A 17289-nucleotide genomic window follows, 5' to 3' on the forward strand; every position below is an offset into this window, starting at 1 on the left:
TACGGGTGCTGTCTGCACGAAGTTTGTACATTCTCCCCGTGACATGCGTGGGTTTTCTCCGAGATCTTTGGTTTCCTCCCACACTCCAAAGACGTACAGGTTTGTATGTTAATTGGATTGGTGTAAATGTGAATTGTCCCCAGTGTGCGTAGGATAGTGTTAATGTGCGGGGATCGCTGGTCAGCATGGACTCGTTGGGCCGAAGGGCCTTTTCTGGGCTGTATCTCGGAACTATACTGAACTAAAAAATCGATCGAGTCAGAATCAAAGTTCTATAGCTCCGAAGCTGATTTAACTGAGTCAATGGTTCTTTCTTGCCCACATGCATGTACAGTGAAATCCTTACACTTGTCACCAAAGAGAGTGTCGCCTAATGTTGGGCTTGCCTCATGACCCAGAGAGTACGACTGAGCTAACTGGGCTGTGTATTTTGGCCCACCACTGTGTAATTCTTTGCCACACAAGGCTGTGGAGGCAAAGTCAGTGGATATATTTAAGGCAGAAATAGGTAGATTCTTGATTAGAATGAGTGTCAGAGGTTTTGGGGAGAAGGCAAGAAAACAGGGTTAAGAGGGGGAGCTAGATCAGCCGTGATCATATGGCGTAGTAGACTTGATGAGCCGAATAGTCTAATTCTACTCCTATCACTTATGACCTTATGATGTCCCCGCCAACCCATCTGCCCACCTACACAGTAACTAATCCTGTTTGCCCACATTAGGTCTGTATCCTTCTATATCTTGCTTATGTAAACGCCTGTTTAAATGTCTCGTAATTGTGGTGATTATATCTGACTCCACCACCTCCTATGGCAGTGATTTTCACACATCAGCCACTCTCCGTGTAAGAGGCGTTTCCCCCATATCTCCGTTGGAACACTTTGTCTCACATTCATCACATCATCTCTGACTGCGGGTGCTGTCAGTACAGACTTTGCAGATGTAACTAGGTGGGGGCTGTAAGATGGAGGGACAGGGTGGAAAACAGAGAGAGAGAAAGAGAGAACCTGGCAGACTAGGTGGAGCAGGAAGAGAACATGAGGTTTCTGCGTTACCTGAAATTGTAAAATTCAATGTAGTATATCACATGCGCAGGTAACGCCTGTCACTTTAAGGACTTCCCTAAGATGCTTCTTTCCTTCCATTAAGTTACATCCCAAGGTTATTATTTGATGGTGAATGAAATGTGTAGGAAGGAACTGCAGATGCTGGTTTAAACCGAAGATAAACACAAAATGCTGGATTAACTCAACAGGCCAGGCATCATCTCTGGATAAAGGAGTGGGTGACCTTTCGGGTCGAATCCCTTCTGAAGCTGTTTGTGTCTATCTAGGATGGTGGATGTACGGAACAAACTGCCAGAGGAGGAAGTTGAGGCAGGGACTATCCCAACATTTAAGAAGCAGTTAGACAGGCACATGGATAGGACAGGTTTGGAGGGATATGGACCAAATGCTGGCAGGTGGGACTAGTGTAGCTGGGACATGTTGGCCGGTGTGGGCAAGTTGGGCTGAAGGGCCTGTTTCCACACTGTGGCATTCTATAACCAGATCCCCAGCTGTTTCCCATTCACTTGTCCACGTTTCAAAGTTCTAGCTGTGACATCAGTAATTTGTGACGTGCTTTTAATTAGAGATCACTAATACATGCCTAGTGACCTCTCCATGTAACATAGAAACATAGAAACATAGAAAATAGGTGCAGGAGTAGGCCATTCGGCCCTTCGAGCCTGCACCGCCATTCAATATGATCATGGCTGATCATCCAACTCAGTATCCTGTACCTGCCTTCTCTCCATACCCCCTGATCCCTTTAGCCACAAGGGCCACATCTAACTCCCTCTTAAATATAGCCGATGAACTGGCCTCAACTACCTTCTGTGGCAGAGAATTCCACAGTTTCACCACTCTCTGTGAAAAACATTTTTCTCATCTCGGTCCTAAAAGATTTCCCCCTTATCCTTAAACTGTGACCCCTTGTTCTGGACTTCCCCAACATCGGGAACAATCTTCCTGCATCTAGCCTGTCCAACCCCTGAAGAATTTTGAGATGTACAATGCTATATGCACAGAACCTCCTGAAACAGATAAATGTTGTGCTCCGATCACATTTTGCAATTAATTTTACTCTTCACATCAGTCACTTGGTACATAAAATTGTACTATACACTTGACTTTTCAAACCACAGCACCTTTCTATTTTAAGGACATAATGTGCTGGTGCAACTCAGCGGGTCAGGCAGCATCTCTGGAGAACTTGGATAGTTGACATTTCAGAGTCAGGACCCTTCTTCAGACCTGACCCAAAATGTCACCTATCCATGTTCACCAGAGATGTTGCCTGACCCGCTGTTACTCCAGCATATTGTGTCCTTTTGTGTAAACCAGCACTTGCAGTTCCTTGTTTCTACATAATAATAAATAATAATGCATTTTATTTGCTGGCGCCTTTCTGGACACCCAAGGACACCTTACAGGACATAAAATCACAATACATTTATCAATATTAAAATCAAGTTGATTAAAAACAAAAAACAAAAAAAACAAAAAATACACAAAACTTTTAAAGTCATTAAAATCAGGGTGAACATGGTGGAAGTTATGTCGGGTATGCTAATCTAAACGTGTTTTGAGTTGTGATTTGAATTGATCGATAGTGTCCAGGTGACGGATGGGAGGTGGGAGAGTGTTCCAGAGACGTGGGGCAGAGCAGCTGTAGGCTCTGGCACCCATGGTGCTGAGTCTAAATGTGGGGACAGTTAAAATTGCTATCTTACTATCTTGTTCATAATCTTCTCATAACAATATATATATATTTCTGTTTAGCGGCGATACGGCATTGAAAAGAGCCTCCAGTTTTAATGCCAGCTCCCTCTCTGCTGTCCATCTACTACAAGTTGGGTTGGGTCACCGTTGAGTGTCAAACCCCCATTTTCTCATCAGTGCTAATCCCTACCACATAACTGTCCCCAATTTACCATTAAAATATCAATGGAGTGCTCCACCTTCAGCTCGTCACATTTAAACCCAAGCCACAGAGTCATACAGTGAAGAAACAGGCCCATCAACCCAACCTGCCCACATCGACCAACATGTCCCATCCACATTAGACCCATCTCTCTGCATTTGGCTCATATTCTTCTAAACCTGCCCTATCCATGTACCTGCCTAAATGTTTCTTAACTGTTGCGATACTACCTGCCTCAACTACCTCCTCCAGCAGCACATTCCATACACCCACCACCCTTTGTGTGAAAAAGTTACCCCTAAAGGTTCCTATGAAATCTTTCCCCCTCTCACCTTAAACCTGTGTCCTCTGGTCCTCGATTCATTTACTCTGGACAAGAGACTTTGTCCGTCAACCTGGTCTATTAGCTTACAATTTACTTTAAAATGATTCATTCAAGGCACATTGATATCGCAGGCAGTGCCCACGTTTGTTGTTCTTCACTAATATCCCCTAAAATAACAAGGCTTTCAAGAGTTAACCATGTTGGCTGCTGTGGAGTCACATATGGGCAGAGCAGTTACGGAAGGCAGATTTCCATCCCTGAAGGCATTAGCGACCCGGGCGGACTTTTGTGACGATCCAACCCTTTCACGCTCACCATTGCCGACACAAGCTGTTTTAATTCAATTTTTAAACACTCATTTAAATCCCTCTCTTGCCATGAAGGGATTTGGACTGGATCGATGATCCAGAACGCAGACTAGCTCAGCAACGTTTGAGAAATTAATCTGCAATGAGTTTGCAGTGCCTCGTTCCGACATTTCCAATTCCACTACATTGTTATCGCAGTGTTTAGAAAGAGTGCTTTTCGTGCCAAGTACCAAACGGGGAGAGGCAGCGGCAGCAGCAATAGCGTTCAGTCGGCAACTTAAACTTAAACTTCAAACTTAACAACTTTAAACTGCGTACTCCGAAGGATTCACCCATCCCATTTCTTTACGAGACTCTCTGGGGACTTATAGGATTCTTCAAAGATTTTCTTTCCTTCAGCTAAATACAGTAACATTCCAGGGGCAAGATCTAAATTCCCACGTGGTGAATTCGCCCTTAGATTTGAACTTGATGCAACCTAATTTGGAGTCCGAGGGCTCAGTTAGGTCATAGTTGGTTGTGTTTGATTTGCTATTCCTCTGCTCATCTCGGCTCTTGACAAAGACGTCGAATAGCAGGAAAAGCCTGTTGTTCATTTTGTTTTTAGTTTTAGTTTAGAGATATAGTTCGGATACAGGCCCTTCGGCCCACCGGCCGGCGATCACCCCGCAGACTAACACTATCTTACGCACATTAGGGACAATTTACAATTTCACCAAGGCAATTAACCTTCAAACCTGCACGTCTTTGGAATGTGGGAGGAAACCGGAGATCCCGGAGAAAACCCACGCAGGTCACGGGGAGAACGTACACACTCCATACAGGCGGAGTTTGTATGTTCTCCACGTGACCTCATGGGTTTTCCCTGGGTGCCCTGGTTTTCTCCCACACACCAAAGACGTACAGGTTTGCAGGTTAATATGCTTCGGTAAAGATTGTAAATTGTTCCTGGCGTGTAGGATAGTGCTCGTGTACAGGGGTTGCTGGTTGGGGCGGACTCTGTAGGCCGAAGGGCCTATTTCTGCACTGTATCTCTAAACTAAATTAAACTAAACTAAAGGAGCAGGGAACATATTGCTACCCTCCTGATTGCAGTCAAAATGAGGAAGGGTCCCAACCCGAAACGTTGTCTATCCACATTTTCCAGCGGTGCTGCCTGACCCGCTGAGTTACTCCAGCATTTTGTGGCCTTCTCTCCGAACAAGCATCTGCAGTTCTTTGTTTCTACAACTTATCGCTATATTCCTGGCACAATTGTCAACTACCTAGCTTTAAATCAGCACTAATCTTCACTGGAGCTTACTTTGCATTAAGCAGCTGCCATACTTCTTGCTTTACAAGCATGACCGCCCCTGGGAATTACTCTGGTGGCCATGACGCCCTCTTTACATCCTGTGGTTCTCGGAAGCCCCTTTATCCAAAGTTTACTATTTCCGCCTTCTGAATTAATAGTGTGGGAGAACTTTGGCACTGCTTCCTCAAGCCAATGCTTCCCCTGAGATTATAACTCTTTGTGAAGCAGCATGTCTGTGCCATCAAGCGCCACTCTGTAAGCTTTTGCTTCAGTGAGGCAAGTCACAGCATTTTAGAAATAATCTAATTCATTAAAAAAAAAAGCACAAGGGCGCCAGCAAAAAACCTACAAGTATTTCATGGTTTAATTATTTGCATTGGACAGATGTGGTTCAGCTTTTCAAACGTTCGTTTCACTATAATGAAGCCAGCACCACAATCAAGACGAGTTGCACATCATGCAACCATTTTGATGCCAGGTCCACTTCTGAGGCCAGTCAATTGCCATTCGCTGTAGAACATAGATCTTAACAATTTACAACACAGGAACAGGTCCTTCAGCCCACATTGTTTGTTTCCTCCCACAAATCCCTCTATTCACTGCTTTCCATGTGCCTATCTAAACGCCACTACCGTATCGGCCTCCACCACCACCACCCTTGGCTATGTGTTCCAGGCCCCTACCACCCACTGTGTAAAAAAACTTGCCCCACGCATCTCCATTAATCTTTCCCCCTCTCAATAGACAATAGACAATAGGTGCAGGAATAGGCCTTTCAGCCCTTCGAGCCAGCACTGTGATCATGGCTGATCATCCACATTCAGTACCCCGTTCCTGCCTTCTCACCATATCCCCTGACTCCGCTATCTTTAAGAGCTCTATCTAGCTCTCTCTTGAAAGCATCCAGAGAATCGGCCTCCACTGCCTTCTGAGGCAGAGAATCCCTTAAAGCTATACCCTCTAGCGGTTGGGCATTTCTACCTTGGGAAAAAGTTCCTGACTGTCTATCCTATATATATGACGCTCATCATTTTATATACTTCTATCAAGTCTCCCCTCAACCTCTAACATTCCAGAGAAAAATATTTGAGTCCATCCAAACTCTCCCTGTAGCTGAAACCCTCTAATCCAAGTCTGGTAAACCACCTCTGCACCCTGCAAGGGCCGGGATCACACCTAGACTACAGTAATGCCCCAGTCTCACCTAGGAAGCCTGAACGTAAACCTCTGGAGACTTTGCGCCCCACCCAAGGTTTCCGTGCGGTTCCCGGAGGTTTTTGTCTCCCTAATGGTCGAAAGTGGTTTCCGCTTCTTCTATGTTCCGGCGATTATTTCAAAAAATTCAAAACCGGCCGCGACTAAAAATAGGTTGCCGTTTTAAAAATCGGTAATTTTTTAGTCGAAGCCGGTTGTGATGCTAGTTGAAGGTAGTTGCTGGAGGTTGCAGGTGGTTGCCGGAGGTTGCAGGTAGTGGAAGGTAAGACCTTTTTTTCACCCAGTTTTATTCCACCAGGGAGGTAAGCTGCAGAGATTTGTACAACAATCCTGTGGTTCCATGGTCGCTATTTGTGATACTAACTTGTTATTCGTCAAGATCAGTGGCATGGAAGTGAAGAAGTTTGCACGATGGCAAAATTGCTAGACTAAAATCTATTGGTCTGTACTTTTGATTCAAGGATGGTGCAGCAGTAGAGTAGCTGCCTTGGAGTGCCCGAGACCTGTGTTTGATCTTGACTATGGGTGCTGCCTGTATGGAGTTTGTACGTTCTCCCCATGACCTGCGTGGGTTTTCTCCGGGAGCTCCGGTTTCCTCCCACACTCCGAAGACATACAGGCTTGTGGGCTAATTGGCTTAGTATAATTGTATAATTCGCCGTGGATTGTCAACTTGTCTTGGTGGAGAAGCTTGTGTGGACCTGAGATCCTGAGATCCTGAGAGTGATGCCGTCTGGAACTATGCTCCTGGTAGGACCACCCATGGCGGTAAGATCGAGGGGGAGGTCCCTGACAAAGAGCATTCCAACCAAGACCTCAACGGTAGAACAGGCGGAAGACGATGGCTGACCTTAGTGGAGCGTCACACCAGCTGGGAAGGTGGATGAAGGCTGCAGCAGAAAAGGTTCTCCGGTCGTCTTGGACTCCATGCCACTGGATCCTGGCCCAGATCTGTCAAGGACCGTGTGGTGGCTGTCTGTGCACCAGTCTCCCCACGTTAAACAAAGTCACGCACAGGCGTCCTCCATATAGGGAATAGCATCCTAGAGACACCCATGGTCAGCCATGACCGAAAGGGGCCTAAGAAGAATTGTAAATTGTCCCTACTGTGTGTAGGATAGTGTTAGTTTGCGGGTATCGCTTGTTGTGCGGACTCGGTGGGCAGAAGGGCCTTTTTCCGCGCTGTATCTCTAAAAAAAAAACAAGTTTGAGTTCCATCGTGCCAGCAGTGAAATTTAAATTCACATAATTCAATAATATGTTAAACCAAAAGCTAGTATCTGTTATTAGTAAAGCTGATATACAATAACTGCTGCATTTTTGTAGAGACGCATTTGCTGCACTGCTGTGCCTGCAGGGATGTAATTCTGTCATCCTCACCCAGTGTGGCAGATGGGTGACTCCAGACATGCAGCAAAATGGCCGACGCTATAAAATGGCTGCCCCCCTGAAAAATTGCAGTCAATAAAAATACATTGGAGTTCAAGGCTTTTTCACCCAGAGAGTTGTGAATCTGTGGAATTCTCTGCCACAGAAGGCAGTGGAGGCCAATTCACTGGATATATTTAAGAGAGAGTTAGATATAGCTCTTAGGTCTAACCGAATCAAGGGGTATGGGGAGAAAGCAGGAATGGGGTACTGATTTTGGATGATCAGCCATGATCATATTGAATGGCGGTGCTGGCTCAAAGGGTCGAATGGCCTACTCCTGCACCTATTTTCTATGTTTCTAAGGCTCCATTTTATCATTGATATAGACTGAGAAAAGAGGGAGAGTCCAGTTGCAGTGGTCCACTGGAGGAGGACTGGTGTTTTTATAACGATAAGCCTCTCCCCCCCCCCCCACCTCCCCACATCCAAATCATCCCCTTGTACCATCCAAGTACAGAAGAAAATCCAAATATAGAGGTCCTTGCACAACTTCTATTTGGAAGCATGACGTCAAGTGGCCAACACGTCTGAAGAAGGGTCCCGTTCTGTAATGTGTGGGAAGGACCTGCAGATGCTGCTTTAAACCAAAGACAGACACAACAAGCTGGAGTAACTCAGCAGGTCAAACAACATCTCCAGAGATAAGGATTAGGTGACGTTTCGGGTCAAGACCCATCAGTCTGAAGAAGGGTCTCGACCAAAAACGTCACCTGTTCCCTTTCTCCAGAGATGCTGTCTTTTTGTATTGTCCAGTATTTTGTGCCCATCTTCAGATCTGTAATGCTCTTGGTTGAAGGCAGTACCCATCCATGTTTTCCACAGGTGCTGCCTTTCCCTCCGACTATCTTCAGAACTTTGTGTCTTCTTTTTTAACCAAAAAGTAACATAGGAGATAAAAGCTTCTAGTAAGCACTGAAAATCTCAGTGCTTTGAAAAAAAAAACTCCTATCTCTATAGAAACACATGGCAATATATTATCTCTCTCTCTCTCTCTCTTTCTCACTCTCCCTCTCACTAATAAGAGGTTTGAACCATTGATCATTTCTATACTTAGATACATTTTTAACAGCAGGGGATAAAGCAATCCAATTCCACACAAGTTAATGGAAAGAGAATTTAAGTGCCTGTTTGCAGCGGTCTTCCATTATTACAGCCATAACTCATTAAATCCTTATCAATTGTGAATTACAGAGGCGGCCTATCTAATACATTGTGAATTCCCACAAAATTAAGTATGGACTGTGAAGTTAATCGTAGGTAGGAAGTAGAAATTGCCGGTTCTCGTACCATCATACACATTTTGAATTCAATTCCCTTGCAAGGTAAAAGCCTTTTTGTTTAAATTAATATTGCAACAGTCTTGCGAAGGAAAGCAAAAAACCCTTGAATTTATTTAATCCCTTTCATGACTGTGGGACATTTTAAACTCTTCACTTCAAATTAAATTCCTTTGACATATGGTCACTACCATAGATGGATGAATGGGACCTTGTGCAACCAGTAACCTCTCACAAACAGATATTAATGACCAGTCTGTACTTTGGGCAGCACAGTGGCGCAGCGGTAGAGTTGCTGTCTTATGCCCCTGTCCCACTTAGGAAACCTGAACGGAAACCTCTGGAGACTTTGCGCCCCACCCAAGGTTTCCGTGCAGTTCCCGGAGGTTGCAGGTGGTTGCCGGAGGTTGCAGGTAGTGGAAGCAGGTAGGGAGACTGACAAAAACCTCCGGGAACCGCACGGAAACCTTGGGTGGGGCGCAAAGTCTCCAGAGGTTTCCGTTCGGATTTCTTAAGTGGGACAGGGGCATTACAGCACTAGAGACCCAGGTTCAATCCTGACTATGGGTGCTGTCTGTATGGAGTTTGAACCTTCTCCCCTTGACCACGTGGGTTTTCTCCAGGAGCTCCGGTTTCACCCCACTCGCCAAAGGAGTAACAGGTTTGTAGGTTGATCGGCTTTGGTAAAATTAATAAATTATCTCTAGTGCGTAGGATTGTCCTAGTATGCGGCGATCGCTGGTCGGCGCGGGCTCGGTAGGCTGAAGGTCCTGTTTCCGCGCTGTATCTCTAAATTATCTGTTTCGGATATTTCATTTGTGGAATAATTGATAACCAGGGCATTGTACAGACAGTTTCTGCAGCATGGTTTAATCTACATTCAGCTCTCTTCAGGGTCTGTGTCAATCCTGAGTCCGTGATGTCAATGTGGCACCGACCCTTTGCTAAACCCTGCGACCCTGTCATAGAGTCATAGAGTGATACAGTGTCGAAACAGGCCCTTCAGCCCAACTTGCCCACACCAGCCAACATGTCCCAGCTACACTAGTCCCACCTGCCTACACTTGGTCCATATCCCTCTAAACCTGCCCTATCCATGTACCTTGGTTTCCTGGTCCTCCAAAATATTCCAAATTGAATTTAAACTGTCTGTTTCTTAAATGTTGGGATAGTCCCAGCCTCAACAACCTCCTCTTCCAGCTCGTTCCATACACCCACCACCCTTTGTGTGAAAAGGTGACCCCTCAGATTCCTATTAGATCTTTTCCCCGTCACCTTGAACCTACAGTATGTCCTCTGGTCCTCGATTCCCCAACTCTGTGCCTCTACCTGATCTAGTCCTCTCATGATTTTACACACCAAATCACGGTGTCAGAAGAAGAGTCCAGACCGGAAACATAGCCTGTCCATTCCCTCCAGATGCCGCCTGACCTGCTGAGTTACTCCAGCACTTTGTGTTGTGTTCTTGGTCGGTCAAGAAAGTCTCACTCCAATTAACTACCTCTGCCAATTCCTTTTTGCTTCTTAGCGGGAAGTTCCCCACACTGGTACTCCTAGAAGATAATGGATTCTATTGCACAACTGTGGTTCACTGTGGCAGAACATATTGTTGCCATGAATCTATCCACCGCTGTGCTGCTTGGAAGTCATTTCATTCCGCAGTGTGCTTGATTCTATTTTGGGATAAGGTAACTTGAAAGGAGAGAAAGATCTTTGCAGGTCATTGTAACTGTTCAGTTCACATTCCGTGCATGGTTACCTCAACCACAGACTCTTCCTCCTTTCCCAACCTGGGCAAAGTTCTCTTCGTAACCCCTTTGCTGACTGCAGCACCTAAAACAACTCCTCAAACGGATTTTTAAATTATGGTCTCTGTGTGTGAAACACATAATTTTCTCAGGTATGAAACTGCAGATTAGCAAGTTGATTCCAGGTTCCTGATTCTCTAAAGCCTTCCTGTCATCGACGAGGCTCAGACGTGCGACATAGAAGAATTACTTCAACAATGTCCACCTGTCTGAATGAACACAGCTCCCATGACAGTTAAATAAATTCAACAGCATCCCAGACAAGAGAAGTTTATCGATCACCTTAGAACGTTCCCCTCATCACTGGTGCACTGCAGGTAGCATCTACCAAATGCACTGCAGTTCATCACACAGGCTACTCTGCAGTATCTTCCAAATGCCTGAAGTCTATTGCGAACAACTCACAAGTTGCATGGTGGCGCAGTGGTGGAGCTATTGCCTTACAGCGCCAGAGAGCCAGGATCGATCCTGACTACCGGTGCTTGCCTGTACGGAGTTCGCAGGTTCTCCCCGTGACCTACGTGAGTTTTCTCCAATATCTTCGGTTTCCTCCCCCGCTCCAAAGACGTACAGGTTTGTAGGTTAATTGGCTTGGTGTAAATGCAAAATTGTCCCTCGTCTTTAGGGTAGTGTTAATGTGCGGGTATCATTGGTCGATGCGGACTTGGTGGGCCGAAGGGCCTGTTTCAGTGCTGTATCTCTGAACTAAACCGAAACAAAGGACATGGGTAACAGCTGCACAAGAACGCCATCGGGTTCTCCTCCACATCTGGCTTAGGAAATACATCACCATTCTTTCATTGTCACCAGATCTATTTCCTGGGACTCCTCACCTCATAGTGTGTAGGAAGGAACTGCAGATGCTAGTTTACACCGACGTTAGACATGAAATGCTGGAGTAACTGGGTGGGTCAAGCAACATCTCTGGAGAAAAGGAATAGGTAACGTTTCGGGTCGAGACCCTTCATCAGACTGAGAGTCAGGGGAGAGGGAAACTAGAGGTATGAAAAGGTGCAAAGAACAAAAGAACGAAAGGTATGAAAAGAACAAATCAAGGCCAGTACGGATGATTTTCCAGAGCCAACAATGGACCACTGCCAGGTTCAGCAAGATGCCCCTTTCCAAGGGCACTGACCACAATTAGACTAAAAGATAAATGCCCTCGGATCAGCCACCAAGTTGTATCAACCTGGCCTCAAATGGCTTCTAATTGAAGATAGACACAAAATGCTGGAGTAACTCAGCGGGACAGGCATAATCTCTGGAGAGAAGGAATGGGTGACGTTTCGGATCGAGACCCTTCTTCAGACTGACCAGTCCTAAACCAGCATCTGCAGTTCTTTCCTACACAAACTAAAATAGCTTCTCCCTGATTTTTCCCTCCTCTTATACTCAACCCCCTTGCTTGGAAGCTGATTATCTGTCTGGGCAATAGTATAATTTGTGCCTCTTGCCTTGGCACTTGCCTTTGTTTCCTCTCCTGGTCAATGGGTCATGCTTATATGGAAAGCAACTGGGTAGGATATGATATCTGAGCCATTTGGTGATAGTTGGTACTTTAACGGCAGAAAGACCAATGCATTAACTGTGGAAAAAGTCAGACTTGCGCGATTGTTTGGAGGATATAGAAACAAAGAGAGCTAGTCTTTACCACAGAAACTCAAATGATTGTTGAAGCAGAACATTCAAATTCTGTTTCCAAGTCTTCACCATTGGCCAGATATTTAACCTATGTAAATGACAGGCATCATAGAAACATAGCAAATAGGTGCCGGAGTAGGCTATTCGGCACTTCGAGCCAGCACCGCCATTCAATATGATCATGGCTGATCATCCAAAATCAGTACACCGTTCCTGCTTTCTCCCCATATCCCTGGATTTTGTTAGCCCTAAGAACTATATCTAACTCTCTCTTGAAACCATCCAGTGAACTGGCCTCCACTGCCTTCTGTGGCAGAGAATGCCACAGATTCACAACTATCTTGGTGACATTCTTTTTCCTCATCTCAGTCCTAAATGGCCTGCCCCTTATTTCTTAAACTGTGTCCCCTGGTTCTGGACTCTCCTAACATCGGAAACATTTTCCTTGCATCTAACCTGTCTAATCCCTTAAGAATTTTATGTTTCTATAAGATTCCCTCTCATCATTCTAAATTCCAGTGAGTATAAGCCCAGCCGATCCATTTTTTTCCATCATATGTCAGTCCTGCTATCCCGGGAATTAACCTGCACTGCACTCCCTCAATAGCAAGAATGTCCTTCCTCAAATTAGGAGTCAGAACTGCACACAATCCTCCAGGTGCGGACTCACCAGGGCCCTGTACAACTGCAGTAGGGCCTCCTTGCTCCTATGCTTAAACCCTCTTGCTATGAAGGCCAACGTGCCTTTTGCTTTCTTCACTGCCTGCTGCACCTGCATGCTTTACTGCATCAGTTGCAGTATTATGCAATTAACTTTATTAAAGGTTAAGATCTCAGTGACAACACACTACCGTCTAACAATGTACTACTGCCTGGGGGGGAATAACAAGAAAAAGATAAAACATCCCTGACAGCTGGCTTGTAGATGCAAACTGACTCCGGCAACTTTCAGTGCCTGGTGATCAAAAGCTGACAGGAAACAACTTTTTTTCTGCAAAATTGTCACCTTATAATTACACGCTCTGCTGAAACCACTGATGGGAGGGCGTGATTGCAGCATGAAAAACGTACAAAGACGGTCTCCACTATAAATAGTGGACGTCAGCAGAATTAAAATAAGGGTGCACAATGGTTCAATGGTTCCTTTATTATTACATGTACCAGGGTACATACAGTGAGATGTTTTTTTTTTGCATACAAATCGGTAAGATTATAGCTGTACATAAGTACAATCCCCCAACTAAGCACATAATGTATAGAAACATCCCACTGGGTCAAAAGGTCATAAGTGATAGGAGCAGAATTAGGCCATTCGGCCCATCAATACTCCGCCATTCAATCATGGCTGATTTATCTCTCCCACCTAACCCCATTCCCCTGCCATCTCCCCATAACCCCTGACACCCGTACTATCAAGAATATATCTTCGTATCTCTGCCTTTAAAATATCCACTGGCTTGGCCTCAACAGCCTTCTGTGGCAAAGAATTCCACAGATTCTTCACCCTCTGCCTAAAGAAATTCCTCCTCATCTCCTTCCTCAAAGAACGTCCTTTAATTCTGAGACTATGACGTCTTGTCCTAGACTCTCTCAATAGTGGAAACATCCTCTCCACATCCACTCTATCTAAGCCCTTCGCTATTCGGTAACTTTCAATGAGGTGTTCCCTCATCCTTCTAAATTCCAGCGAGTACAGGCCCAGAGCCATCAAATGCTCATCATATGTTAACCCACTCATTCCTGTGATCATTCTTGTAAACCTCCTCTGGACACTCTCCAGAGCCAGTACATCCTTCCCCAGATCTTTCAAGAGAGAGCTAGATGGGGCTCCTAAAGATAGCAGAGTCAGGGGATATGGGGAGAAGGCAGGAACGGGGTACTGATTGTGGATGATCAGCCATGATCACATTGAATGGCGGTGCTGGCTCGAAGGGCTCGAATGGCCTACTCCTGCACCTATTGTCGATTGTCTAAATTGAGTCAATGGAAGGGAGGTTGGTTTGCGTGATGGCCTGGGCTGCCTCCACAATTCTCTGCAATTTCTTGTGGTGTTGGATCGAGCTGTTCCCAAATCATGCCGAGATGCTTCCCAATAAAATGCTTTCTACGGCACATCTGTGGGAGTTGGTGAGAGTTGTTGGGGGACATTATGCCGAACTTCCTAAGCCTTCTAAGGAAGTTGGTGTGCTCTCTTGGTGGTGCTGCACGCTAACGTTTGCTTCGCCTTTTGGGGATGATATGACAAAGTGAAATGAGTCGTTGCAACTGGGGAGGTGGTAAGTGCCATAATGCCCTTCCCATGGATGCCATGGATGGAAAAGGCCAACAGCAACTATGAGGACTCTCCAATACTTGGGGTGAATCTGTGCATTTAGAGGCCGCATAAAAATTCATAACATTTGGTTTCTTTTTTTTTAGAGAAAAAACACTGGAGCAAAGTATGGAAAAGAGAAAGCATCGGATGGCAAAGGTGAATATCTATTTTTAACTTTTTAGTTTAGTTTAGAGATACAGCGTGGAAACAGGACCTTCGGCCCCCCCCCCGAGTCTATGTCAACAAATGCTTACCTAAACTACTTCAATCTTACATACATGGGGCAATTTACACACACCAATTCACCTACAAACCTGCACGTCGTTGGAGTGTGGGGGGAAACCGGAGCACCCGGAGAAAACCCACACGGTCACAGGGAGAACATGCAAAGAGCACCTGTAGTCAGGATCGAACATGGGTCTCTGGCGCTGTGAGGCAGCAGCTCTACCGCTGCATCACTGTGCCACCCTTGCACAACAGGGGAGGGACATGAGGGAAGCTGAGAGGTCTTATGTCCATATACGTTTATAAGTTATAAGAGTAGCATTAGGCCATTCGGCCCGTCAAGCCTACTCCTCTATTCAATGGCGGCTGATCTATCTTTCCTTCTCATCCCCATTCTCCTGCCTTCGCCCCATAACCGTTGACACCCCTACAAATCAACAATCTGCACCTGAAAAATACCCAATGATTTGGCTTCCACTGTGGCGATGAAGTCGACATGATTTCAGGACAGGAGTTTCTTCATGTTGAAATGCAAGAACTGTTATTCTCCACTCCTGGCAACATCTAATTTGTTAATAGTCCGCATTGTGGATGATACGAGGTTAATGGAGTTTGTTATTAGTCAAAGCAGTACATTGCGACACGACAAATCTAGAAGTGTTTTAATGACTGCCAGCTGAAAGTAACGAGAGTTAGTATGATTGTGCTACTGCTGTGATGAAGGGTATATCACGCCAGCATACAGATCAGCAAGATTATTGCCGTACATAAGCACAACTCCTGGTTGAGCACCTAATGCATAAAAACAGCCTCACTGAGTCTATATGCAAGAGTCGCCAAGCCTTTCACTATTCGGTAAGTTTCAATGAGGTTCCCCCGCATCTTTCTAAACTCCAGCGAGTACAGTCCCAGTGCTGTTTTGTTTTTTTAATAATCTTTTTATTAGAGGCAGGTACATATCATATTAAAAACATTGCATGTATATCATTCCTACATTACTAATATTATCAATTGATATTGACTCTGCTTCTACTATTTTTTTAAATATATAGATAGAAAATAAGAAAGTGAAATAAAAAAGAAAAAAGTATAATAGAGAAGAATGGAATAATTTACTAAAAATACAACTTTGGAGATAAGTTCGTAAATTATAAAGTATAACTTTTCATCTGATCCTTAATTTGAGTTTCAGTCAGGTTCACGTGCCGAGCCAGTCTGCCCCGTCAAGTAGTCAATAAATGGAGACCATATTCTGATAAAAAGTTCTTGTTTGTCCATTAAGACAAGTCTGATTCTTTCCAAATGTAAGGTCTCCGACATTTCCACAATCCACATTTTAATTGTGGGGGTAAGGCCCAGTGCAATTAAACGTTCATCATATTCCTGGGATCCTTCTTGTTAAACCCCCTCTGGACCCTCTCCAGAACCAGCACAACAACCTTCCTCAGATATAGTGCCCAAAATTCTAAATGCAATGCAATAGTCGCCAGGTTTTAGCGCCATTTTGCAGTCCCAACTGCAGCTGGCCATTAAGGCCTGTTGCAGCCGTCACCTCCATCCGGACTGAATCATCATATTTACCATGGGTTTCAGGGCAAAATATTCCTGTTTCTGTTTCTGTTCAACAAGGAGCCCACAGTTTCCAGCTGGAACTGAGCGCTGTGCACCCAGGCAGAAGACTGAAACACAGCTGGTCTACAGCGCACAGATGCTCCTCAACACAATGTTGTCCCTCGACTCTTCCGTTCCTTCCCTTGCTATTCCACTAACATCCCTTTCCTGTTCCAATGTGGGAAAAACCTCATGCTCATCGAGACGATCTCCATCCACTTCACGAGTCATCGCCTTCATTAAAGAGCAGAAGATGCTCGACCCAATCAAACCCTCAGCTGAAAGTTAAACTTTTCCCCTCAGCTACTTCTCCCTTGAAGGCATCGCCTTCTTATTGGGTAAGAAGGAATTGCAGATGCTGGTTTAAACCGAAGATAGACACAAAAAGCTGGAGTAAGTCAGCGGGACAGGCAGCATCTCTAGAGAGAAGGAATGGGTGATGTTTCAGGTCAAGACCCTTCTTCGGACTACTCCAGCTTTTTGTGTCTGTCTTCTTACTGGGATTTGGTATTCAGGCCATTCCTGTTTTGACATCAGTCCATTGTCAGATAGACTCAGAAGATCGCTAAGACTCCGAAAGAGGCCAATTCAATCCAACGAGCCTGTTCCAGAGACATGCAAGGACAGTCTAGTCAGTCTTATTTCCACATTATTTCCTCTCAATGGTGTAATTTCTGTCTATATACAACATTTCCTTTTGAAAGTGCTTATTACGAGCACTCCCACTCTTATTTTAGGTTTTGAATTCCAGATTGGGGTGACTAACTGCATGAAGTTTAGTTTAGTTTAGCTTATTGTCACGTGTACCGAGGTACAGTGAAGAGCTTTTGTCGCGCGCTAACCAGTCAGCGAAAAGACAATACACGATTGCAAT

The 17289-nt window shown here is 45.0% G+C and overlaps 1 protein-coding gene across 1 annotated transcript in view; it reads left to right on the forward strand.

Annotated features, from left to right (window-relative positions):
- The window catches only part of pcp4 (Purkinje cell protein 4), a 102700-nt gene that overhangs the window by 80206 nt on the left and 5205 nt on the right, over nt 1–17289 (forward strand). Inside the window, exon 2 of the mRNA XM_033032508.1 lies at nt 14684–14735. Coding sequence (XP_032888399.1) covers nt 14684–14735 — 52 coding nt within the window. The remainder of the gene's footprint in view (nt 1–14683; nt 14736–17289) is intronic.

The sequence above is a fragment of the Amblyraja radiata genome, chromosome 14 (assembly GCF_010909765.2).
Source record: "Amblyraja radiata isolate CabotCenter1 chromosome 14, sAmbRad1.1.pri, whole genome shotgun sequence".
NCBI lineage: Eukaryota > Metazoa > Chordata > Chondrichthyes > Rajiformes > Rajidae > Amblyraja > Amblyraja radiata.